The sequence below is a fragment of the Nipponia nippon genome, unplaced genomic scaffold, assembly GCF_047370975.1.
Source record: "Nipponia nippon isolate SJK-2023a ecotype South Korea unplaced genomic scaffold, ASM4737097v1 scaffold_4, whole genome shotgun sequence".
Classification (NCBI taxonomy): Eukaryota; Metazoa; Chordata; class Aves; order Pelecaniformes; family Threskiornithidae; genus Nipponia; species Nipponia nippon.
This window is the reverse complement of record NW_028262358.1, coordinates 46029202-46055926: the sequence shown is the minus strand read 5'-3', so window position 1 is coordinate 46055926 and position 26725 is coordinate 46029202. Positions and strand designations below refer to the sequence as shown.

Here is a 26725-nt window from a genome sequence, read left to right as displayed (position 1 = left end):
TTGGGATTTCCTCAGGCTTTTACTGCTGGTCTGATTAGTTCTATCAATATCAGTGCAACACCACAGTAACACCACTTGCTACACCTAACATCTTATTTAAACAACTTGCAGTTGTCTCTCCAACAGACAAATACCCAGGTTGTGACCATTCAGTTCAATGTACAACCCCTACTTTGTTGGTGTGGAAACATGCTGTTCCTTCAATGATTTGAAATTATAGATTTGCTCAGCAGCAAAACAGACAAAAGATTTGCATGTTCTTAAGGTGATATATTTCGCAGGGCACTACAGAGTTGTTAATGCAGACTGCTAAAAAGAGCTTGTGGGTCTCCAAAGTACAGGGAGTTCATGCACTTAAAACACTAAAAATCAGCTGCTCCCTTTAAATTATCCTAGAGCAAGATACTTATTTATCCATAGTGTGATCAAAATAGATATCTGATATACATTTTAGAAAAACACAAGCAAAATGGAACTCTTCTTTTTGTAATCTCCTGTTTCATCCTGAAGGATTGACACCATAGTTGATAATGGAACACAAAATTGGAAAGCTATGTGCTTCTTGGTGAGGGTAATGGAAAGAAATAGCCTGTGAATACTGCAAGTCTCTAGTGCCTGGAAATTTGTAGCAGACTATTTCATTTTAATATTTCATAAGGAGGTTATGTATGCTCTAGAGAGTTAGACGATTATATATTATTCTCATAAACCATCAGAAATTATCCTTAAGATTCTGCACACATTGTCTCCCCCCCTCTAAAAACCTCAAGACACTTCAAAGATTAAGCTTCACAACAGTCTTAAGAGGAAATATAAATATTTTCCTTTCAGCATTGTGCCAGTTAAAAGTTGACTCATTCAAGGTCACAAAAATCTGACACAGATATGAAAAAGGAATCCACATCTCATTTCTCAATCTTATTTTTTTCTTCCTTTCAAGATCTTTGTTTAAAAATACCTTCCTAAAAGTGATATAGGATTTACAGATATGCTATGAAAACAGATTAGTTCAGTTCCGCACCAGAATCTTTGAATTTTTATTGTTCCCATATCACTGATGTATTATAAGAATAGAACATCAACGTGATTAGAAACTGGAAGTGGAAAAAGCCAAGTAGACAAATGTTCATGAAATAGATAGTAGTTACCATTGTGTATAGTTATTACTATGTTGACATTTTGGGGGAATCAAAGGGTTAACCTCCACTGTCTCCTCATTTAATCTCCCCTAATGCACACACACACAAAAAAAATCTGGAGGGCGTAGAAGGTAGCCTTAGGGAAATGGGCCAAAAACCATTCTCCAGGAGGGAGCAAAGAGGGAGAAGACACACCAGCTCCAGGTTACACAGGTATCTGCACGTTCTGAACTCTAAAATATTCACCTTGTACGTATGCTGCTTCTGCTTTAAGCCTTTGCTCAAATTGCTGAAGAAAAATCCCTAGCAGTGTCAGACCCCTCTAGGAACGCTAAGCAAGCCTTGTCAGTAGACAAAAATACTCTAACCAGGAAACCATCTTGAAAAATAAAACTGTGAGATGGATCAGCCTTCAATTGAAGGGGAGAGCTTAATGCCTTAGGTGCTGCTAACGCAAGCAAGAGGTCAAAGACACAGCTTTCTAAAGTGGTTACAGCACATCAGATAGAGCATTGTAGAACTGATTCAATTCAGACTGTTTCTTGGAAGCTATAAATTTTTATATTGTAACACACACAACTAATCCCCCAAAACTCCAACAGAATTAAATGCCAAGTGGGCAATTCTGGACCAGAAGGAAAAAAGAAAAAGTCCATGCTTTCCACCACATATAGAATAGATGCAGCAGCGCATCAGAAAATGCTGTATTAATGCACAGTAGCCCTGACCTGAAAAAAGTTACCTTTGGGGCCAGAGCAGGAATGAGTTCATATCTACTCAGCTTCTTGTCACTAAGACTATCAAGAAAATGCTGCCAATTAACACCAAGTAACATACCATCTGTACTGTAAGCAAAATCAATCCATTTCAAATAACAAAGAACTATGATATACTATACATAAACACTATCCATGCCTTAATTATTTGAACAAGCAGAAAGCTTAGAAGCTACTTTATCAATCCCCATACTTGGTTGGGAATCTTCCCTCATGAAAGTAAACTGGAATTCAACGTCAATTATTTATTTAACAGCACGTCAAGCTTTTAAGAATGGAAAACTCTATTCATACAGCTGAAAACTATTCAATGGCACACATGATTAGCATGTATCACAGTGACAATTGTGAGGAGTAAGTTTTGAAGGATCTAATAATACATGTGCTGCTAAAAAGTGGCTGCTGCACAAAGCAAAATATGCACCAGTTTCTCCCACCAAGTACACCACGTGTATGCTGGATATTCACAAAACCGTCAGCAATTTAGTAAGAGGTTTTACATTCTGTTAACCATCACAACAGATGATATCCCCTATCAGTTTCAGAAAGCTAAATGAGTATGCCCTGAAAAAAGTCATAAAGAAAAAGGGTAAATGGCAAGATAGCTGTCTTACTAAAAGCAGGGTTTTGTTGACCAACACTACCATTTTTCTTCTGATTTCTTGAACAGGTAGATGCTTTAAACCATTTAAACAAAAAGGCTTGAAAACAGTTCCCACATCCTAGAATCCATTAGTGCTTTAGCTGCAAGCATTCTCCACTTCCTTCCGAGATATATTTAATGCCTTCAAGTTTATTTTCCTAGTTAAATATTATAGAGAAATTCCCCCAACTCTTCTGAGGCTGCAACACTTTACACAACCACAAAAACAGAAGGAAGTGCTATGCTACTCGCACTCAAGGGCTTTGTAAGCTCTAGGTACTTTAATAGTGTCCAGGTTTGAGCTGATTAAAGTTATTTCTATTCCAAAATAGGATTTTAACTGCTGATATGTCTCAGGTAACTTAGAATATTTCTGGAATACACAGTAAAGCATCATAGAACCAAACAGAATAAGGAAAACCAGTCATCAGTTGATAGCTTCTCCAATGGCATATTGAATATATAGGGTTTACTCTCCCCCCCGCCCCCCCCCCATCTTTTTGATGGGAAATGCAACGGGAAGTGTAGGGAGGATAAGCGAAGAACTGGGCATTAACAAAACAGTAGCTTAGAAAAACCGTTTTCACCAGGACCATTATGAAAGAAAGCCTTTCCAGGAAGGGGAGTTTACCAGAAAGGGAATACAATTAAGAAAGAAGGAAAACCCTGTTGTCTTGAGTGCTCCTCAGTGCTTTTTGGGATCACACTTGATTCACTTTCCACTTCAACCGAGTTCCTCCAGAGCAAGTTAACAAGTATAACCAACCCCTGGAGAAAACAGTATACTTTCACTCTCGATCCTCTCAATTGCTTTTCCAGGACACAGACTAAGCATCACTTTCATAGAAGCTGAGAGCCCACAGTCCCTGCTCATTTCCACGAGAATTTTGGTTTCACGGCTCAATGTCTCTCCTATTATCACACTGAATCTTAATGAGGCATAAATACTCAGGTAAACTGAATTAGACTGAGATGATATTGGTTGAGGAGAACTGTACTTTGGTCTAAAGATTTTCAGCACTTACTGAGGAGGTCCCTAAAGAACCAAAGCAGCATATATTTGAATCGCTTCTAAAGATAATAATAAATATTCACATTTTATGTTCCTGTGTTCACAGATTAAAGGAACAAAAAGTGGGTTTTAATCACAGAGCACTCCGATCATCTCCATCTCACTTCAGAGAAAAAGCTTCCTTAGAAAAATGCATAAAATTAATGTCGTATAAACCAGATGGCTTTAAAATTTAAAAGCTACCTCTTCAGGAAATTACTTTAGAAGAACTCTTTACTAACCTCAGCTACTCTTTCCAAAAGCGGTTCCAGCCAGTGTTCATTGCATTCACAGTGACTATCCAGGAAGGTCAGTACTTTCGCTTGTGCTGCATCTGCCCCTCTGACACGGGAGCGCATCAAACCTGAGAAGTAAAGATTAAAAGTTTTAAGTAAAACAATCAACAGTAGTGAGAAACTATTGCATTCCAAGTTAAGTCATTAATTAAATTACTCTAACTCAGACAGGACAAACACACAAGTTCCATTATCAAAATGAGATGCTAGTTAACAATTCAGTGAAATGACTTCATAACACACAGCCTGCAAGCTTCCAACCTACTGCACCCTGGTCTACAGGTTTCAATCCGATTTAAATACAAGAATTAAAGTACCTTTTCAAAAAAGGTGATACACAAGTACGGCTGGCTCTGCATTACAGTAAATAGTATTTATACCAATAAATGTCACTCAAGATAGGTCCTGAAAACAAACACCTAACAGTTCTACGATAAAACTGAGGAAAGCACCATCATTAACTTACCTTCCCCATCTTTTTGCTGCCCCCCATCTTAGTTCTCACTGGTCCATCCATTCTTTTATCAACTTCTTCCAGAAATATCCATGCTTCATTAACTCATGTTTGAGAGCCTTCCTTCCACCCCTTTCAACTGTTTTTTCCCCTGCATTTCTTGCAATTCCCTTGTTTTGTAGTTTGTTTGGGTTTTGTTTTTTTTTTGTTTGGTTGTTTTTTTGTTTTGTTTTGTTGTTTTTTAATTAAATCTTATCTTGACAAGATTTCTTTAGGAAGAAACTTCTGGTAAAGTCAAAAGTTTCTTCTCTTCTCTACACCTCAATTACACAGATCCCCTCACTGATTTACCCTGTTCCTTTCCTTCCTTCTCTCTTAATATTTGTTCATTGGATGACCTCACCATTCTTTAAAGTCCCTTGAGATATATATATATAAATATATATATACACATATACATACATACACACACACACACATACCCCAGAGCATTGCACCGTGTACTTCAATACAGAAAAATAGCAACCTTCCTCTCATTCTTTTGCAAATTTCCTGCCTACTTTTCTCTATTACTACTCAAAATTTATTGATTTCATTGTCACTCAAGACCAAAGGCAAGTAACTATTTTTTTTTTCTTTCTACATTGTTCCCCATCAAATCTGTTCTGCTTTCCCAGCCCCCCAACTGAAATATTGTAGAAGAGTCAACCCCACTTCTTTCCATCCCCTTTACAAAATAAACCTGCAAAATATGACTTTGCCAAACGGAACACAAGATGCTTAAGAGGAAAAGCTTGTTTGCTCCGTCCAGCATTCAGCAGTAGCCTCATCAAGATCCTTGTACTACCTCTTACCACAAATGTGACCACTCCACTGTTGTAGTTACGCGCTGTGCTGATGCTCTCCGACAGTAGTTTTACACCTTATCTGTTGTACATTGGCAGCTAACTGTACCCCGTTGCTTTTTATGCCATCTCCCTAATTCCAACCTTTGAACCTGTTTGGTTCATTTTTTCCACATCAAACCATTCCTCAAGCACTCTGGCTATGTTTCTTTTACTTTTGCAGTTCCTCCTTCCAGAGCTTATTATTTCTAAATTAAATTCTTATAGAACCTACTGTCTTGCCGTACTTCCATAGAAAACGCACAACAGTGTTTCCAATTTCAGATTTAGGGCCCAAAAAACGGAGGTAACCACTTGGGTCATTGAGTCCTCTACAATCACATTCAGCCTTACAACAGAAAGAGTCGAGAAGGTTCCCCTGAACATTTATTCTGTAGACTACCACCCACTCCAAAACACACATGTTCCCATAACAAACTCTGGTCTTACAGATGAGACTAAAAGCTACTATCACATATTTCCAAAAGCAAGGCAGTCAATGTCATCCCCTCCACAGACACCATCCATGTATTTTAATTTTTGTTTTATAACACACTGCTTTTCTGTGTTGTTCATACAGAACTCTTAGCATCCTACACACTGGTTGATTTTACTGATTCTCTGAAATCTTATTTTTTATGTGTCTGAGATATCAGCATCAGCCTACACTTGAAAATGAAAAGCAAAGTGAGTATCAAACTCAAGCATAGCAAGCCAGCAATCAAATAAAATCTTACAGTATTTTAATTTAAAAGATTATCACCTGGTTGCACATATGGGTGCCTAGGCAAAACTTTATGAACAGTGTAGTAGACCCCATAGGTAATAATTTAATCTTAATCTCACGAAAATATCAAGTAAACTAGTGCTGCGCCTTCGATCTGCAAATAGTTGTTCTTTTCTGACATAGTAAAAGATTTGTCAAATTGTTATTTCATTTTCAGATATACTGATGCATACTTCTAAGTACGAATCTGTATCTGCAGTACAAAGTTAATGTTTATAACTACTAAAAAATAAAAATCAAAAGTGTTACTTAATTCAGTTTTTTCCATTACTATTATCTGCATCTTTAAGTGCTGTACTGATCAGAAAAATGACATTAATTTACTCAGAACCCTGCAACCATGGCAAGTCACAGAAGGCCTGCTTTCCTAACAAGCCTTTGTTCACAAGCATATTCCAAACAAAACATTTAAACACTAAGAACCCACAAGCTGGCAATAACTTTAATTATGGGACAACACAGGTTTTGCGCATGTAATTTCAAGTTTCCAACAATCTAATATTTCTGGCTGCTGCCCCAGCCAGGCTGGCAGCCTAGAAGATACAGTGCTTATAGAAATAAACGAGCACGTATCTGCTAACTCAGGCAGCTATTTCAACTGTCAACTCTCAGTTATTATTTCAGACAGCTGTAGAATAACAGTTGCCTATATCTAATACTTTAAGCTCCATAGCCAGGAAGCTGCTGACTGAAGGGCTCAGTGATATGAGACCATAATTTACAAAGCAACAAAGAAGAAAACAAAAATGTAAGACAAGTTTGTTACATGGCACACTGGCTTCAGCAAAACCGGCATACATGGCCCTGGCCCTCCTGGCTGCTCAAACCCTCTCAAGTCTGCTAAACTGTTTGCCAGGCTGTCCATCAACTGGATCCTTAAAATGATCTCTAGTAAGGGAAGCAGCAAAAAAACGGGCTATTTTTAAGCTGGATCATTTCAAACATTCATGCAGTTTACAGTGAGACCCCACATACAATGGAAGCAGCTTAACTGAGGATTCAGTACAGTAAGAGAAAGGAGAGGTTGAGGGTGAAAGGCAATTTCTCAAGTCAGCTTTCACTGCGAAAGCCAACAACGGCCAATTGCGCACAATATGGAATTAATCAGAATTACTGTTTTTACTTGCACAAATGCATTTGTTTTTATTCCTTCCACTAGTAAGTTGATTTATAAAGTGAAAATCCCCCCTTCAATATGGAATGTATAGCAGAATGTTCCTTTAAAAGACTTGATGAAGATGAACAGATAAGGCAGCACAGTGGAATTTGTATCTTCCTTCCTGCAGATTAAGCCTACCTTCTCGGCGATCATTTCGAAGAACTCGCACTTTTTCAATTTTTCCCAAGAGAGCACCATCCTCAGCTTTAAAAAATAAAATCATTAAAAAAATCAAGTTATGAGAACCAGTCTGATATCCAACACTGTATACCATAAGAGTGGCTGTCTTCAAAGAAAAACAAAAGCTTTGTAGTGGAGAGTGTTTATGGTCATAAATCATTAAATATAAGATAGATGCTTTAAAAAAAGCCTACTTGTCTCACTAAAAATAAAGAAAAGTTACCAGGCTAAGAAATTACTACCCTCATTACATTATTTAAGGCTAATTTAATTTTACACTCTTTAAATACTTTTATTTAATTATATTCTTTGTTTACTTTAGACAGTTTCTACATTGCATAAGAAAAAAAGAAAAGCTTTTACAGGATTAAGCTGTTTTCTAGAATTACTGTTTTCTTTGCATAGAAGAAAGCTCACTTTTTAACCAACATTAAGGCTTAAACCTATCCTAAACTAGCTATAAACTAGCAAGTGTAGACATTAACTTCCTTTAAGAAATGTTACTCAGAGGTCCATTTCAATTGTTCAAGTTTGTATTGCAATACCCGAGTACTTATAAAACCTTGACTTATTTTAGATTCAGTAAGAATTTTTCCAACAGACTGATGGAGACCAGCATTCATTTAAAGCGGTGCTACAAAAATATTTGGTGCAAGCATCATGAGCTTTATTTTTACATCAGATAACATGCTATGTAAAGGCTGTTTTCAACTATACACTCTGCTCCTTCAGCTAGCAGGAAATAATAAGTATTTATCAGAACTCTTCACATTTCCACAATGACAGATACGAAAGAATTAAGACCTGGTTTTGGATCAGTCTCTGCAAACTCCTATTCATGTGACCTATTCTCAAGCAAGTCACTTACTACCCTCCACAGAAAGTCTTACCAGAATAAACAAAATAAAGTTAGGACCCTGTAAAAGTACTTACGATCGTTACTGTAGTCATCCACCAGTATGATTTCCTTAATAAGGTGTGATGGGCTTTTTTTAAGGACACTGGAAGAGACAAAAAAAAAGCATTCAATACCAAGCAGTCTTAATTTTCCATAATAATGTCATAAAAGCAGTTACTTTGTTAAGCCACAATGATGCTATGTTCAACAAGAGCTATTGGCTTATTCTTTTGGAAAGTGGTTGTGAGGAGAGGCACATGTAGAATCATTCTCCCACAAAATTCGAGCCTCCAGAACGCAGTGCATTAGACAATTTGTAACGTGGAAGTTTTGCAGATATCTTTAGGTCAAATATCTTCTGAGAATCCATCTTCCCTGATTTTTTTTCTTGAAACTAGTTATACAGCCAGCCTCCACACATCATCTGGTAATTGGTTCCACAGTTTCATGCATTTGTAGTTAAGGGGAGCAATTTTGTTTAACATCACTATTTCAGAATGTAAGAACTGGAGGCATCAATGAAACTAAGGCTCATCTTCCCCTCTGCAAATGGTTCAGAAAAACGTAACGGATTGTTTCTTCCCTTCCTTATCATAAGCCATTATCTGACACAAATGAATGGCCTTTAGGGAAAAAAATTAAGTTCTCTCTTAGGTATACCTGACCTGACAACAGTTCGAAGCAAAGCAGATCTTGCCTCATTATGAAAGGTGATCACCACACTAGTGGCTGGCAAATCTATCCGCCATTGTTTCCGTTGACACCTGAAAGACATAATAGCCTGTCATTTGAAGATATCATTTGCATCCCAGGCTTAGCAGACAGCCTTCATTGTGAAGCAGTTGTCTGCTAACCTCATGTATACACCACCTCTACCTAGCAAGAACGAAATATCTTGTTTTCAGATGAGATTATAATCAACTCCTCTTCTGCCACTTTTGGTAGTTGTCTTAGCACACAACAGACTAAGAAGTCAGTGTCGGATATAGGCAGGTTCAGAAAAGTCACCGGACTATCACCACTGCACTATGTTGTAAATACCTTTCATGCAACTGAGTATGAAACCAGAGCGCTTATTTTACTTTAAAAGCATTCAATAAATCTAAGCAAATGAGCATTTTTTCAATGAAAATGCACAGGTTCACAGGCTACCATATATCTTTTCTTTAGAAGGGGACACATCCACTTCTTCCTTTATTTTTAAAGTTACTGTAGCATCCTGGTCTTGCTCATAGATAAAACTTCTCATTAGAACAGAAAACTGTTTTTAAGGATTGTAACATTCAGAATTTGAAAAACAAAGCTAGCTCTCACAATGTTGAGCCAACTGAACACAGAACCACATCCTTCCAAACCATAAAGAGAATGAAATATTCCACCTATGTCAACTCATTTTTCATCACCTCTAGTAGCCTGAAATTAATATGATAAGGAAAAGAAGCAAATCCCAAAATACTTCCTGTAGGACTACATAAAGTTAAGCTGTTTAAATCCACTGACAATAAACCTAAAAAGATCACTACTCTCATTGCATTAGACACTAACAGTACTAGAGAACACTGTATATCGAGTTTATGCTGAAAGCGTTGCAGTCTGACAGGTCACGATGCTGATCCCCATTCATGCAGTAGCATAAACGAGTGATGTATTTCTTCACGTATCTTTTATTTAATATTACAGGTAGAGTTTTAACAGGCCTAGCTGTCTTCAGGAGATAAACCCAGCTAGCATACACCTGTAGCAAATTCAGCAAGTAATTCTGTACTCTGTGCAGTATTAATCAAACTAGCTTTTAAGGGAAGAGAGGTAAGTTACATTGCTACCTAAACTTCTAAATCTAGGCCTCTGCCTGTATACAAGGCCTCTCCACACCTGATTAAACATCTGTGATATGCATCATAAACAACACAACCTTCAGCTCCGTGGAATCAGAGAGGAAGCAGCAATGCGCTTCGTGCCCTTGCTCAGCTTACAAAATCCCAAGGGCCTGCAGTGTTTTCAATACTACACACCCATAATGTCACACACGTTAGTGCTTGTCGTGAAACAAAATGTTATTGTGCCATGGTGACCCCACTCTGAAGAAAAACAAAGCCCATGCCAACCCTACAATTGCTACGTCAGATTAGCAAGGCCTTATCTAGCTTTGTTTCTCAAATGGTGGGCGTACAAGATGGCTTCGTCACTAGCGCCCAGCGTTGAAGCAATAAATCACAAACTTGTATGCATTTCTGGAAAGTAAAGAATTAAGACCTTCTCTATTGTGAGCTTCTGGCAATTCATCTAGACAGCTAGAAGACATCCAGCTATTACACACCAAAGCCTACGGTGCCAAAAAAGACATTCTTTTTTCTGCTAATTTTCAAATTGCCCACAGAGGACAAGCCTACTGTGCATGCAGTTATCGCATGAAGCACTTACATTAGGATAATTTTAAAAGTCACATTAAACTGACACTGATCTCTTTGTAGAAGAGAGCATTTGAGCCAGAGCACATCTTAGGGTGGAATTACTCAAGGCAATGAAGCCTCTCTATTTCAAGAAAACTCAAGAGAAGAGCACTACTGTGTAATTCTGAGGGAGAAATTAAGATTTTTAGACTTCCAAATAAAACTGGAGGAATGTTTCACTGAGTATTTCTGCTCTCAGCTCATCAAAAATCCCTGCTTTAACTGACTCAGTAGCAGTCCTCCTCCTATTCTGCTGTGTCAGTGTCACAGTTAAAACCCAAACCACAGAAACAATGCCATTACTTTTGGCATGGAGATTAGACTGTCTTTCCTCAAGTTACAGCACTTAATTTTACATGCAGAATGAGAAAATACATTTGGATAAAACAGAACTTGAACTGAAAACTTCAATGCTTAGCATAGGTCATTAAAATCAGCTAAACCATGAAAAGTACATTCTTTCCCCCCAGAAATTTGAGTTGCTGGGCTAGTTCATATCATTAACAAATTTTCTGAAACCTCTGTGGTTTGTTGAAACCATTTTTTGACAGAAATATCCACTTTAACCAGTGCAAGGAGAACATTCACCTCAGCAGATATCTGGGTACAAAGAGACAGGAAAATTTGTTTCTTCTCTACTGAAGAATAAAACCTGAGCGTCAGATCAGAAGCTTCTAATAGTTGCCAAATGAGAAAGAAAACTCAGTTTAGTCCAGCTAAAGTACTTAGCAGTAATTCTCAAGGATCATGCCAACACATCAGGTAAGAGACATGATCAGAAACCACTGGTCCAAAGTAAGGTGGTGGACATTGGTCCACAAAAACCATGGAGTAGTTCATCCTTCATACCATTTGGGAGAATATTTTACACTGACAGGAGGACAGCTCTGGAAGTTTCCTATTGCAACTGTGACGCTCACTTTCTGGATCTCCAGAATCCACCGTGACAGGGATAGCTGTCACACGTCGTAAACAGACTGCAACAGAAGGAAACCCAGCGGTTTCTCAGAGCTGTTGGAAGTGGCAGTTGTGAGCATCAGCTGGAGTGAGAATCTGCAGTCCTGCTCAGACCTCCTCTCTCTGCTTCCGTTCTTATGTTGTATCTGCCTGTTTCTCACTTCTCCCTTTTGCTTAAAATAAAGGCAAGCACAGCTTAAACAGGCGAACCAAAGTGTTTTCTAGTACTGCTGACAGGCTTTCACAAAACGCAAGTAGAAAACTTTGGTCTTAACCTGATGCTAGTAAAAGTCTGTCCGATGCAGAAAAGACTAAACCATGTCGCATAAAAAGAGATGCATAATTACACACACACATTTACATATCTTATGTAGAAACCTGATAAACTGCTTCTAAGCAGCCTAGACAATTTCAGCAATGAAATAGTATTATTAGATAGTTATTTTAAAGTCAAACAGCCTCTTAGACATGTCAATACAATTAATAAAAAGTTGCTTAAGTAGAAACAAGTATTTCCTCATCCAGGTTTCTTTTCTTAAAGAAAGAGATCGTAGCAGCTCCATAAGAGATCTTAATCTTAACCCAGTTACCTCCAATTTTATTGAAAATAACATGCTTCCAAGTGTCACATACTCAGATCTGTAACATACTCTTCTTCCTATGGCTATTGCTCTTGCTCTTTCCATTGGACAGTTCCCAAACAAATATTTCATGCGACTTTTTCAGCTTCTGCAGTGAATGTCCTTGCCAAAATAGAAGGAAAATTAATTGCAATGTGGCAGGGAAAGCATCATGGACTATTTGCAGGAATGATTGCTTCAGTTTGGGGTTTGGGTTTTTTGTTCGGTTGTTTGGTTATTTTTTTTTCTTTAAAACAATGACCATTTACAGACTGATGGGCACTTAAATCTGCTCCATGGCAAAGCCTAAGCAATAATCACAGCACAGATACAGCCTTTCCCCAGAAACATATCTCTCTCTCTCCCCCCCTCCCTCCCTCTCTCTCTCTCAGTCTCTCCCCACTGCAGGGTTCTTTTCCAGCTCCATTAAGTGAAAAAACCCAGGCAGGTCAGCATATAATCACAACGCTGACAGTTAAAACAAACATAGCCACTGTAATGTAATTTGTCTCCTGTCATCTCTCATTTAAGTTCTTCTCAAAGGAGAGCATTTGTCTGTTAGACCCCCCTCAGAGGTCATTAAGTATCTTAAAAAATTCCAAATTCAGCATATCTGAATCATAGAAGCTTCTAGAAGTTGGTGGCTGAGCTTTGCTCTTGTGGGGGAAAAAACACCTGGTCTAAAAAGTTAGAATGCATATCTTGTGGAAAAAAAAAAAGTATGTGTGATGAAGAAAATTCAAAAGTCATTTTAAACTCCTCAGTATACCACAGGCATCGTGGCTTTCATGGCAACAAGTGAAACACCAGATTCTTTCTACTTTCCTGTTCAATTAATGGCAAATTACACAAGACTTACTTTACACTATCTACAAATCATCTGCTTAAAGGAACCCAAAACCATACTATTATACAAGGGATTTAAAAACGACACAGAAAGGGTCTGAGTTTCTACAGAAATCTCCTTTGCTATGCCACTCCTGATTAAAGAGCTTTATGGAGAAAAACCAGGCACCTTCCTTTTCTCTCTCCCTCTGGTGTCTCCTCCAGCTTCTTCTACCTCCAAAGCTGTGAATGTACATTCAACTTAACTGCAGAATTAGTGAGGCAAGTTATCTATACACAGTTGGCTAATTTTATGCTTTCAGCCTATGCCTGCCTAGCTTTTAAAACCAAGTTCAACCTGCTTTTGTTATTTTTCTTTAAGTTACTGAAGTCCTAATGATCAACTGTTGTTTTAATATTAATCAATTCTGCTTAAACAAGATTAGTGCAAGTCACCCAAACCCTTTTTCAAATTAAAAATCTTCTCTACCCACAAGAAAATAATATTTTTCCTTACTCTGAAGTGTACTATTTCCTGAATCTGCACAAGCAGCCTGACATAGCAAAAGTTTTTAAGCATCTGAAGTGTAATTCTGTCCTGTGTTCACCGAGATGTGCATAAATCGATTCCTTTAGGTCTGGAGTTGACAATTGTCACATACGTAGAAAAATGGAATCATAGAGCGACTGAGCTCGGAAGGGGCCCCTGGAAATCTTAGTCCAAACTCCCTGCTCAAAGCAGGGCCAGCTACAGCAGGCTGTGCATTGGGCTTTGAATATCCCTAAGCCGGGGGACTTCACCCCCTCTCTGGGCAACCTGCCTCACTGTTTGATCATCCTCACAGTGAAAGAGACTTAGAAATCTAGAAACCCAGAAAAGCCATCAGATAAACAGGAACAAAAAGAGACTGAAATGCAGCACTAGTCTGGATATAGACTACAGACTGATGGAAGTCATGGAAAGAGAAAAACTTGATTAAGATTCATTGTTCTTTAACCCACTGTTTAAGGATCGCACCGCAGTTTACTGTTCCTGTCATTTTAAAAGCTGGAGAGCTCCTGCTTTAGGAAAACCACCTGCTGCTCAAAAGCCGTAAATACAAAAAAGTTAATCCAAGTCAAACATGGCTCAGTTTGGCACTTACTGATCATGCCTGGTGTCAGGAATGCTTCGGTCCATTCGCAGTTTGTCACTTTCTACCTGATTGAACTTATTGCGGGCATATGGATCCTGACCAGATCGCACTATGGTAGCGCCAACATAAGCATCTTGATCAAAGTCTTGCCACCGAACTTTTCCTACAATAGAAAAACAGGAAAATATCCAATTTAATCTTCACAATTTAAAGAACAGCATTCAGCAATCCAAACATAACTGATGAAATAGCTTGCTTTCATAATTTTGCAACAAAGTAATCAAACCTCAACAGTATTGTTAACAGTGTACCATCAACAGTCACTCTTGCAGATTAAATTCTTCTAGAACACCCTGCAAATTAACATAAAATCGAACAATTTTACAGATCTCAGTTTATACAACTAGTCACCAGACCATGCTTCATCTTGTCCTTTTTGTCTGTTGGGTTTTTTTTAACCCCAACTACCATAACTTCCATTTAAAAATAAAAAACAAAAAAACCCTCCACATATCAACAGGCATTAATATGGCAGATGATCCGGCTATAAAGTTATCCAAGTAACATTTATTTTTTAGATCCAGTCCAGACTTCAAAGACATTATAATTTAATTTACTGTCTCATTACATAAGTAAAAACATAGTGAGTTATAATCAAACCATTCCAGGAACGGGCCTTTTAGAAGTACAAGGCAGCACTATTCTCAAAAAACTGCATTTCATGTAGGCAGAGCACTAGATCACCCTCCTATATGGCATAACTGCAACCTCCTGTACAATCAGAACTGATTCATAGATTAATCCCTCTTTAACAAGGACCGTGTTATTATGTGACTGGTTGTGGCACTAACATGGAAAGGCAGATTAGCATCCAGCCACCAGGAATTAAATTTCAGGACTTTCACCATGTTCAGGTGTAAAACAACGGTATGATATTTACCAAATGTCTTAAAGCTATCAGTTCTTACCTCTGGTTGAACATTTACTTTTTTGCCTATTAACAGCCAGACCCGTGCTACCTACAGCAAATTTATACCACTTTTAGCTCAAAATCAGAGCTCAAGTTCTAATGCAACACAGACATTCTTGTTTTAACATGGATGCGTATGAGAATCTCCTGCAAGCATGTTGTGGTGAACACAGAATGCTGTTGGCATAAAAAAAAAAAAAGATACAAAGCAAAAGCTGTCTTTTGGGGTCACTGTTTATTACAGATGAGAGGAGTTAATGTTCATTGTTTTCATAATTAAACACACAAAGTTTTTGAGGTACTTCCAGCTATGTTCAGTAAGTAGCAGGTTGCAGAGACGTCACTCCCTTCAAGCTCAGCTTTTAGACAAATATTGTAGCTCAGGAATATCCTAAACTAAGCTGATATGAATAGAGGGAATGCTACTCTAACAGCTGTTAACAAGAGTCAGGGGTTGCTCAGATGTTTCAAGGTTTGCCTTTGCTGGGTCTCTCAACCTGCACAGCATGAAAACTAAGGCAGGCCTCATTTACAGCTTTCTACCCATAAGCCACATCCCAACTATGGTGCATTAACTCCTGCTGGAAGATTCTGATATGGAAAGAACACTTTCCACCATTAAACAAAATAATTGTCTGTTGTTTAACCAGACAAATACCACCAACTGGATTAAAAATTCTCTCTAATCTCAGGATCATCTGAGGAGGTCATCTACAAAAGCAACTTGGACCCAAGGTGTGATTTGGTTATCAGATGGTAGCGGAGGTTATAAGGCAAAAATATCAAGGTTAGGGGGGAGGTGGTTTTAGCTTGGTTGGTTTGTTTTGAAGAAAACTTCCAACATCCAAGTAAAGTCAGAGTAAGAGAAAAGTGCTCATACTTTTGGATTACTGGTTTAAGAGCTAGCCAGTTAACACTAAGCAACTATTTTTACATCTAAATTACCATCCTGAAGAAGTTAAAACATGCACACACACAGAGAAGCCAGAACTAGAGAGTTAAACAAAAACAGACTGCAGAACATTTAATAGACACTTGGTGAAGCAGCCCAGAGGGGAAAGCTATAGGAAAATAACTGAAGGAAAAAATCCACAAATTTTCAAATTCCAGTTACTGAAAAAACCCAACTCTAAAAAATAAGCTTTCCAGCTATCGTTGGTAGCCCACAGACTGCCAAGAGTTTTTCTTAGCCTTTCAAGTTCTTTCTTCAAAATATTTCCAGGAACTTACTCTGAAAACAAGTTTACACTTCAGCCAGCTACCACACTACAAATAACCCAATACAGAATTGTTTACAAAAATTACACCAAACCTCACTTGCAACAAAACTATACAAAATGCAGAGTGGCTTGACTCGGGAAACTGGGAGAAACAGCAGAGATCACAAGATCACCTCCCTGTATAACTCTCTCCTTTAGCATTTCCCAATGCTTTTGTAACCTCCTCGGTAACTAAACTATATTATCACTCTTGCTTCTGATTTATAATATGGCTTCAATCTGGAACATATGTTGAATATTTTCTGAAATATTTGAATTTGAATATTTTCTGAAATACAGGGCATGTCATGTCGCTGCTTTTCCAGTCTAAAAATAAAGATTTTAGTGTATTTTACAAAATATATTCTCCACTTAAAATGCATTTATATAGGACTTGCAACTTTCAAACACTCCAGCTTCCAATGAATTTTAATGCTATGCCTGCTTCAGGACTGTCAGCCCCATCCACTCCTCTAGGTGCCTTCCATCCAGTGGAAGGAGTGGCTAACACACAAGAGGTGGTGAGGGCATCACATCAGTGGTACCGGTGATGCAGTCATAAGCATTCTTCTTAAACAGGTGGTGTTCTTTATGAACTGCAACATGCAATATGGGCTGCCCACATGGTTACAAGTGCTAACGGCTCAAGCCACCTGCTGGAAAATGAAAGGCTAATCCAAAGCTAAAGGTCCTGAACTTGGGTCACAACAACCCCATGCAACGCTACAGGCTAGGGGAGGAGTGGCTGGAGAGCTGCTCAGAGGAAAGGGACCTGGGGGTGTTGGTCAACAGCCAGCTGAATATGAGCCAGCAGTGTGCCCAGGTGGCCAAGGCAGCCAACAGCATCCTGGCTTGTATCAGAAACAGTGTGGCCAGCAGGACTAGGGAAGTGATCGTCCCCCTGTACTCGGCACTGGTGAGGCCGCACCTCAAGTACTGCGTTCAGTTTTGGGCCCCTCACTACAAGAAGGACATCGAGGCGCTGGAGCGTGTCCAGAGGAGGGCAACGAAGCTGGTGAAGGGTCTAGAGCACAAGTCTTAGGAGGAGTAACTGACGGAGCTGGGTTTGTTTAGTCTGGAGAAGAAGAGGCTGAGGGGAGACCTTATTGCTCTCTACAACTACCTGAAAGGAGGTTGTAGCGAGGTGGGGGTCAGGCTCTTCTCCCAAGTAACAAGCAATAGGATGAGAGGAAACGGCCTCAAGTTGCACCAGGGGAGGTTTAGGTTGGAGGAAAAATGTCTTCACTGAAAGGGTTATCAAGCACTGGAACAGGCTGCCCAGGGAAGTGGTGGAGTCCCCATCCCTAGAGGTATTTAAAAGACGTGTAGCCGTGGTGCTTAGGGACATGGTTTAGTGGTGGACTTGGTAGTGTTAGGTTAACGGTTGGACTTGATGATCTTAAGGGTCTTTTCCAATCGCCATGATTTTATGATTCTAAGTATACTGTCCACAGCCTTACTTTTGCCAAAAGGCTTGCCTTTCTGACAATTTATCAACCAAATTTTGAAGTTAGAAGTGGTTTAACAAAGCTTTTTCCAATAATAGGTATTGTTTCTGTTGTATGCTTTCCTGAGGTACACAAACAGAAGCATGTTTGATTTAATTTCTTCTGGGGAGTCAGCTGGCTCTGTAGTTTCCTGAGTTTCAATGACATTTCCAGGTGGAATGAGTATCAGAAAATGCAACTACGTTATTTCAACCTTAAATTAAGCAACTTCGTTACCTTCAAATTCAAGCAAATGTGTGTTTACATGTACTGAGATCTAACACAACAACAAATTAATCTTTTAAACTCAACAGTAAATGAACTGCAGAATTTGCTATCAGAGTCAAATAGAGCCAAAAGAAACAAAAAAAGATCACTGAACTGGCTAAGAACCCAGAACCAGGGTATGCTGCAGTGCTAGACTTGGTTTTGACAAGAAGTGCTTATTTTACAGGCTGTTCTGAGCCTGAGAAGCTGAGCAGAAACAAGAAAAAGGTGAAATCCAGTGAAGCTGCTTCTTTTTGTCCCAGGTATTTCCCAAGTCTTAAGTCTTGGAGAAGGCAATCAACAAAAATTGTGCAATTCAGTGCTATTATTTTTAATAAGCTCATTGATTTTAAATAGGAAGCATATTTTGATTTTTTTGTTCTGTAATAAGTAGCCATATTTTAAAAACAGTGCTAGTTTGGTACATTTTATTCCATTCCAGTTTCCATCCAAGTAGAGCTTGATATAAATCATTTAAAATATATCATTTGCCATTTTCCAAGACTTGAAAACCAGCAAATGCAACACTAGTCCAGAAAACAGAGTAAATTTGAGAAGAAAGGAAAAAAAAAAAAAAAAGAGACCTCTTTATAGGGCTAAATTTACTGAAAAGCAGTGACAGCCCACAGAACATAAGAACAAGTGAGTTTGGCTTCAGGAGCCAGGAAGGAGGCAAAGCCTGGCTCTGGCTCCAGCAGAAGGCCCTGTCAATATGAATCAGATCTATTAGGGAAAAGTCAGACAACAGCAAAAGCAGCTCGAAGTGAGATCAAAGAGAAAAAAAAGCATAGCAGATAAATCTGCAGGCAACCAAGTGGCAGGCAACAAAGAGCAGGAATAGATGGATACAAAATCCCCTAAACAGCTTGCGCTCCCTCTTACTGACTCAATACAGCTTAAAGGCAGTAGGATACTCAATATAAATATGATTATTTTGACTTACAGGCATTAAGAAATTCCAGATCTTCATTATCTAACAAAGAGGTGTCCGAGTACCTGCTGAAACTCCTACCATTACAGAGCACTGGTTATACAGTTTTGCTTCAGTTATCCATGCAGACAGTTCAGGGTCAGTCTTTCTAACTACAAGAGCTAACATTACTATTTTCACAAAAGAAGAAACAGACTTTTGCAGCATATAAAAAAAAGTCACCAAATGACAAAGGATAGATACACCCTGATGTACAGAAGGTAAAAAACCAAACAGTTTAATCTTTATATAAAGCTATTTTAAAAATAAAGATAATAATTCCTTAATTCTGAGAAGTCCTGAAAGATACCACACTGCATAATGCTGAAACCTGAACTACAGGTCTTCTAACCTCAGAGGAAAAGCAAGAAAGTTTTGAATCAAAGCCCTCCTAAAATTTGATCACTTTGCTTTAAAACAGTGCAAAAAAAAATCTGCAGAAATATGAATTCCATGCTTCATTGCCATAAGGATTCAGAAGTTTGCCTACACAAATTGAAATAATCAAAATAGTGATTTAAGAGTGCATAATTCTGTCTGTGTAGCCTTTGATGTTTGACTCAAAACTCTCATACTACTTTGCAGTAACGATTCTCCTGCCTGTTAAATCAAGCTGTAAGAGATTACTAATCAACAGATGAAATGAAAAAAAGCCCTGATCTGTTCTACTTTACACTTAATTTTATTTCTAGCTTCAGCCCTTCCGGCTTCTGATGTCTCTCCCTTTCAACCGATGACACTTCCCACTTGTTTTAATAATCAAATGGCTACTTAGGGCCACTGAGAAAGGAAGGTCTTGGAGGAAACGTATAGGGTTTGGCCCAGAATACATAAACTTTCAAAAAGGGGAAATAGGAATAGTAGCTGGAAGGTACAAAATTGACTGACCTCTAATCCCAGTAACAATATTTGCAGAATTCTGTTAAGGGAAAAAATACTTGGAAAGATCTGCCAGAAACCAAGTTAAATAAGCCAGACTCTTCAACTTTTTAGGATTTATTTCCCAATTCATACACAAAGAGTTTTGCCAAAAAGCATACATATATAACCAGAGTCTTGTTTCTCCTTTCCAGAAAGCAGCTAAGACAAGGTAGGCCAAACGCTACAGAAAAAAAGCCATAAATGTCAAACAGCTTATACCGTACCGGAGTCCAAGACTGTAAAACAAAAATCATACCTCACACATTATTGGGGATGGAAGTTTCCAGCTACTTAAAGGAAAGTTTACCTTAGTTAGTTCTTTCTTCAAGACCTCATAGCATTTCAAATGTTTGACTAAGACAAATTTGTAAGCCAAACATTAGGATTAATCAAATAAGAGTAAAACGTGTTGTGAAGCTATCTGATCAGAAGTTGCCCTCCTTGTATGGTAAACTTTTTGAATACAGTGTAAAATATTCCAATCCTTTTTACTCTTTCTGTATTCCTTTGCACATCAATTCTAGCTATATATTAAATCTCATTAAGCAGCAAAAGAAGTTTTACGGAAGCAGTCACATGAAATGAAGGTTCCTTCACACCTCATTTTCCTAGCTCATCCTCAAGGCATGAGACCATTAAATAAAACAAAATTCATGTTGCACTTTATATTCGCCAGCATGTGACAAATGCTGAGCAAGTATGAGAAAAATAAGGTACACCATCAGCACACTCAGGAAAAACTGCCACATCAAAAGCTAGACAAAACTAAAAAAGTATGAACCTTGGCTGAATCTTCAGTCAGAAGCACAGTCCCAAGGCAACTTGTCTGTTCTCTGCCAGCACTATCCATCGAGAGAAATGGACTACTTTTGTACCAGAGGCTTTTACAGCAGCTCAAACCTATTGCAGGACAATACAAACGTACTAGCAAAGAGTCACATTTGCTATGGTTTTAAACCCAAAGGAGCAGTGAAGCAGGTAAGATTTAAGGAAGCTGAAGCTTTAAGAATAGAGAAGTACATATTGCTAAAATAATCCTAGCTCTTCCAAACTACAAAGAATGAATCAGAACAACTGCTATGTTTTATGGCTTTCAAGGATAAATGTTTTATGACTATGGATCTTTCATAACAAATGTTACTGCAATACCTGGAGGTAGAGTCTCCACACTTTGTGCTTTGTCCTCCCCATCATTGCCACGCACGTCTTTCCTTTTGGGGTCGACATCATTTGGATCCTCCTGAAAAAAGTACATAATCTTTAAAATAATCTCCTCGATTGATTTAAATTTTGTCTTCAAAGCAAACAGCAATAACTAAGCTTTGTGGATTTTAAACTCATGAAGTGGTCCAAGAGAGCTAACTTTGGATTTTAAGAGAAAGGATGATTATTTCCTTCATTACGTGAAAAATATAATAAACAGAACAAAAATTTAAGACAGGCTTTTCCATTTAATTTATGCAGCAATTCTTACTTGGAAAAAATGTAATTGTTTAGGAAGGAAATGTATTAGGAAAAGCGAAATAATAAATTTACTATTAAAAAAAAATCAGTAATACTCAAGTGAGCAGGGCAGGCAAAAAGATTAAACAACACCTGAAAAAAGCCCTGCTCTAGCAAGGAATAGGCCAAATAGGAGAGTCATCTGAAAAAGAGAAGTCGGGTTATCTAGCAGTTACATCCACAGTGGCACCTTCCAAAATACCTGCAAGTTGCTATTTTTCATGTGCTCATTTCACTGAAGCTTATCATGTGTTTCACAGGCAACTCTGCTGGATTTGCGAAGCCAGTAATATTGACAATCCCATTGGGGGCGGGGGGGAGGAGTATTAATAAGTTTCATCTCCCCCCGCCAATTTCCAACATTGACTCTAAATCTGTAAATCTTATTTTCCTTTCAACAGAGAAAAACACTCTTGTATGCTCATTACCAAAAAACATACAAAATGTCAAGCTTGAATTGGGTCTTTATCACATTGTGCTTTTAGAAAAAGTGGAGAAGAGGGTAACTTTTTAACAACAAAAAAAAAAATTATTAGCAACTGTATGCTGATTTGTACATTACATTTAGCCAACGGAGTTAAGTGCCACCAGCTTCTGTTATTCTCACACACTTGCCAAAGGAAATTCTGTTGCCTTTTCTAAGTCTACACTGAAGAAGTCCCAATTATAACATCGGTTATATTTGCACAACCCCACTAAAGGCAACACCTGTACTACATCATGTAAGAAGATGCAATACTATGCCCATACTAATAAATCAAGTGCACCTAGAAACATTATCAGTCACTGAAGCCAAGCAGGGCAGAATGGTTCATAACTCTTCTAGGAATCTGCCCGAGCCTCCAGAACAGGGTGATGGTGTACCAAGTGCATACTGTAAGCTGTCTCTGCCACCCCAGCTCCTAAGCCACATCTGGGAATTCTTTGGGTAGAATAGCAAGTAGTTGGAACAGGCCAAATTCGTGCTGGGGAACATTTCAACCACAAATGATATCATTTCAGTATGTCCCCAGGCATGTCTGAATTTTCCAATGTAAATTCAGTGCCTACCTAATGTAGACACTTAAGCTAATAGCTGGAAATACGCTGAAAAAAGGCTTTCTTAAATATTGAAATGCAAAACTGAATACTGATTTTTTTTGTAATTCTTAATCATTTTCAGAGAAGAATAGCCATATAAACACTAACTCAATTAAGAATGAAATGCTACAAATGCATATTTTTCATAGAATTGTGTACCGAGAATACCAGAGGGAGAATTTCTCAAGGTTCTTTTACTAAATTCACCATATGGTCCATGCTTTGGGTTACTAGGCCTTGTGCTTTGCTTAAATAAAGATTAAAGCAATAAAAATAAATAAGTAAAAAACAAACAAAAAACCCACTATCACATTTCATGAAAAACCTCAAGGCTGGTGAGGGAAAGTATCTTTCACTGTGCACTGAGTCCCACCAGCACATTGAAACAGAAACTTTCTATGGCTCTGGAAAGTTGTATTTCACTGGTTATTTGGCTTTGTGCACCATGTTAAAAGATAGCAATCCTATGGAAACGCTTAAGTGCAAGTATCAACTGTAGCTGGAAGAAAAATCTTCCCAGTAAGAATGTCAAGTTTTGCAAAAATTCCACCAAGCTCATCACTGTCCCAAATTACTGTAATAAGTCTAAAAATATACCTAGGTTAAGTTGAAAAACAAATGTAAAACATCAGTTAAGCAACCGAAAAAAAATTGCAGGGATTCCTTCTGTCATTAAACAAAAACTACTGAGTGCTTCCTCATTCCCTTTCCCTCCCCTCCCCTTTAAGTCTTTAGGGGAAAACTCTGTCCTCCCATTAATACCACCAGCTGAGGAGTATGTGCCATTAAGCATGATTATTTATCAAGTTCTTCCACTTCAGTGGTGGTGGTGTGTTTGGTTTTTTGGGGGTTTTTTAATTAACACAAACTACCGAAGGCAAAGGTTAGATTTAGAGATTTAATAGCTAAATGCCATTTTAAATTCTTATAAATTTGAGGCTTCTAGGAAACTACTTGGGTACAGCCTTCAGAAGTCCTGAGGGGAGACAAGCTGCTAGGATGAAAGGTCCCACCACAGATTGCTGGATGTTCAACTTGGCTCCTAGGACTCCCTATAAAACAGTGTAGTGACAGGAGAGCATGGGACATGAACCTCTGTGCCCCAGATTAGGACTCTGTAGTATTTTTCTTCTCCAAAAAAGTCTATTTTAATGATTTTTAAAGTAGAGTACTCAGCTAAAACTGATGTTCTGTTGTAAGCACTAACTTTCACCCAATAAAACATTTGGAAAGTCCATGTGGGCTTCCCATGCCTTTTAGGGGCAAACAATATGTTATATCCTTTAGAGAGAATTCGAGTGCACAAAAGGAGAAGAAAGCAGACATTAAGACCATAGACGTAAATACAACCAGTTTCTTTACAACTCTGACTGTAAATTGCTTCAGCATGTTCATTGGGTGCAATACACGAATGAACCATATGGTCAAATGACTTTCCTATGTTGTCATCATCACAGGACAGAGTTGATTTTTCAGCTTGCTTGGAGTGAAACAAACCCCCAACTTCTAGTGTGATCTTAAAAAGCCACTTGCATTTGATGAGTAATCTTCTTGGCAGAAGGTAACAATGCTTGCACCGACAAAAGTCATTCATAGAAAAAGCTAAGCTTAAGGCAAGATTGAAAGCAACTGAAACGGTTTAAGAGGAGGCACAGCTCTTTAATCATGAGAGAATAAGAGAGATTTAATGAATAAAAATTAAAAAGAAAAGACTCATACTTTTTCTGTATTAAAATACTATTAGTACTTACTACTTTAAAATACTATTTTCCTGACGTACTAAAAAAGCTGACAATATCAAGCTACAACCTAAACATGTAAATGTTGTAAATACCCCTGGACAAGTATTTTGAGCTTATTAAAAAATGAAAAGGTAGCTGGCCAACTAGCACAGACACTAACCAAACATTAGATGCACATGGAACGCCGCTAAAGTAATATATTTGTGGTCCTTATTCATGCAGTTATTTTCTCAGGCCAGGACACACATAGCAACATCAAAATAAGTGCACGCCAGCTATAATGCACATGTTGCAGTGATTTGGTGTGCATGAATTTCACACATCATGTCGCTGTTTCCCATTAATTCCTGATTCAGTACCAGATGACATGCAAAGAAACAAAATTGCAACCTTTTGACTCCGTTCAGTGGGAAATCTTACAACACTATTGTGGTAATATTTTAGATGTACCAACTAAACCAAAATTAAACGTAATTTTTAAATTAAATTATCTAAATACCTTTGCTACTCCAAAAGCTCACAAGTTAAGGTCGTGTACATTTACTTACCAACTTCTTAAAACACTCCTTGCAAACCATAACCACAATTCATTACGGTTAAATTGAATAAGTTTTGATGGGTTTTACGGTTTTTTTTTTTAAGCTGATTAATCACTGAAGTGCAGCAACTTTTTCTTTCAGGATACTGTAAACTCTCTCTATGCCTCAGAAAGCCTACATCAGTTTACAAACCTTGCTATTACCACTTTTCTTTTCCTGTTCAACTCACACACTCCATTAAGACTACCCGCTAGATTGAATTCAAGACATGACAAAGATGCAGTATGAAACTCCAGTTTTGAGAACCAGACTTGAAAAAATTGTTTCATGAAATGATTAGTTACACATTTGCAGCTGCTCTGACTGGTGGGGGGAAAGGGAAGATGAGGTAGTACAAATGCAAAGCAAGGTTCAAACACATTTTTACAGCATTTCTACACATCTACAACAAGACACAACCATATTCAACAAGAAATCTAGGACTAGTGCCATTTTAATTTAGAAAGCTGTAATTATATGCAGATGTACGTTAGTGGATAATTTCATTACCATTACTTAGATCTTCCAGACCACTTACCCTTCTGGCTTTGGTATATTTAGAATCATAGAATCGTTAAGGTTCGAAAAGATCCTTAAGATCATCGAGTCCAGCCATTAACCTAGCACTGCCAAGTCCACCACTAAACCATGTCCTCAAGCACCACGTCTACATGTCTTTTAAATACCTCCAGGGATGGAGACTCAACCACTTCCCTGGGCAGCCTGTTCCAGTGCCTGACTGCCCTTTTGGTGAAGAAGTTTTTCCTAATATCCAACCTAAACTTCCCTTGGAGCAGCTTGAGGCTGTTTCCTCTCGTCCTATCACTTGTTACTTGGCAGAAGAGCCTGACCCCCACCTCGCTACAACCTCCTTTCAGGTAGTTGTAGAGAGCAATAAGGTCTCCCTTCAGCCTCCTCTTCTCCAGGCTAAACAACCCCAGCTCCCTCAGCCTCTCCTCGTAAGACTTGTGCTCTAGACCCTTCACCAGCTTTGTTGCCCTTCTTTGTTGCTGGACACACTCCAGCACCTCAATGTCCTTCTTGTAGTGAGGGGCCCAAAACTGAACCCAGTACTCGAGGTGCAGCCTCACCAGTGCTGAGTATTGAACACTATATTCCTTACAAGCATTGCAGAGCAATTAGCATTTGGTCAATTGTTATTTCACTTGGCACAAAAAAAAAGATACTAAACTGATCCAAGTCCCTAGGTATTGCTCCTATATAAAAAAACACTTAAAACCACTACTGTTTTTCCTATTTCTGTCTTCCAATACTTTTTTTCCCTTTTAATTAGTTTCAAGTATCACGGATTTGACATTTAACTGCTATGTATTAGAACTCATTATAGCAGAGATTTCTGTCCTACACTGGCTTCCTATCAACAAGAGAACAACTTACCAACACGTAACATCACTAGATATATTAAGATATCACACGCCTTACAAGTGGCGAGTCAACACAGACTTCAGCAAAGCTCTTGTGGTTGAAAATATCTTAAGTGGCAGCTGAGTGTGCCTCCAATACCAGCCATTCCTCTCACAGGCAGAGCCAGATGCTGAGCAACAGGCAACATTTGGGAGGAGATGGTTGGGAGCTACGACTGCACCCCATGCTACCTGGACAGCACCACGTGTCTCTTCCATGGAAATGGCAGCAAGGCAGATGAAAACCTCTCATAGGCTAACACACAGCA

General features: G+C 38.4%; 1 protein-coding gene across 2 annotated transcripts in view; it reads right to left on the bottom strand.

The window, feature by feature from the left end:
• Nucleotides 1-26725, bottom strand: part of GALNT2 (polypeptide N-acetylgalactosaminyltransferase 2) — a 105152-nt gene that overhangs the window by 28007 nt on the left and 50420 nt on the right. For both annotated transcript variants that reach the window (XM_087776619.1, XM_087776620.1), the window contains exons 2-7: nt 21279-21369; nt 14265-14418; nt 8933-9031; nt 8303-8370; nt 7328-7393; nt 3852-3973 (exon numbers count right to left, since the gene is read on the bottom strand). In XM_087776619.1, coding sequence (XP_087632745.1) covers nt 3852-3973; nt 7328-7393; nt 8303-8370; nt 8933-9031; nt 14265-14418; nt 21279-21369 — 600 coding nt within the window. The remainder of the gene's footprint in view (nt 1-3851; nt 3974-7327; nt 7394-8302; nt 8371-8932; nt 9032-14264; nt 14419-21278; nt 21370-26725) is intronic.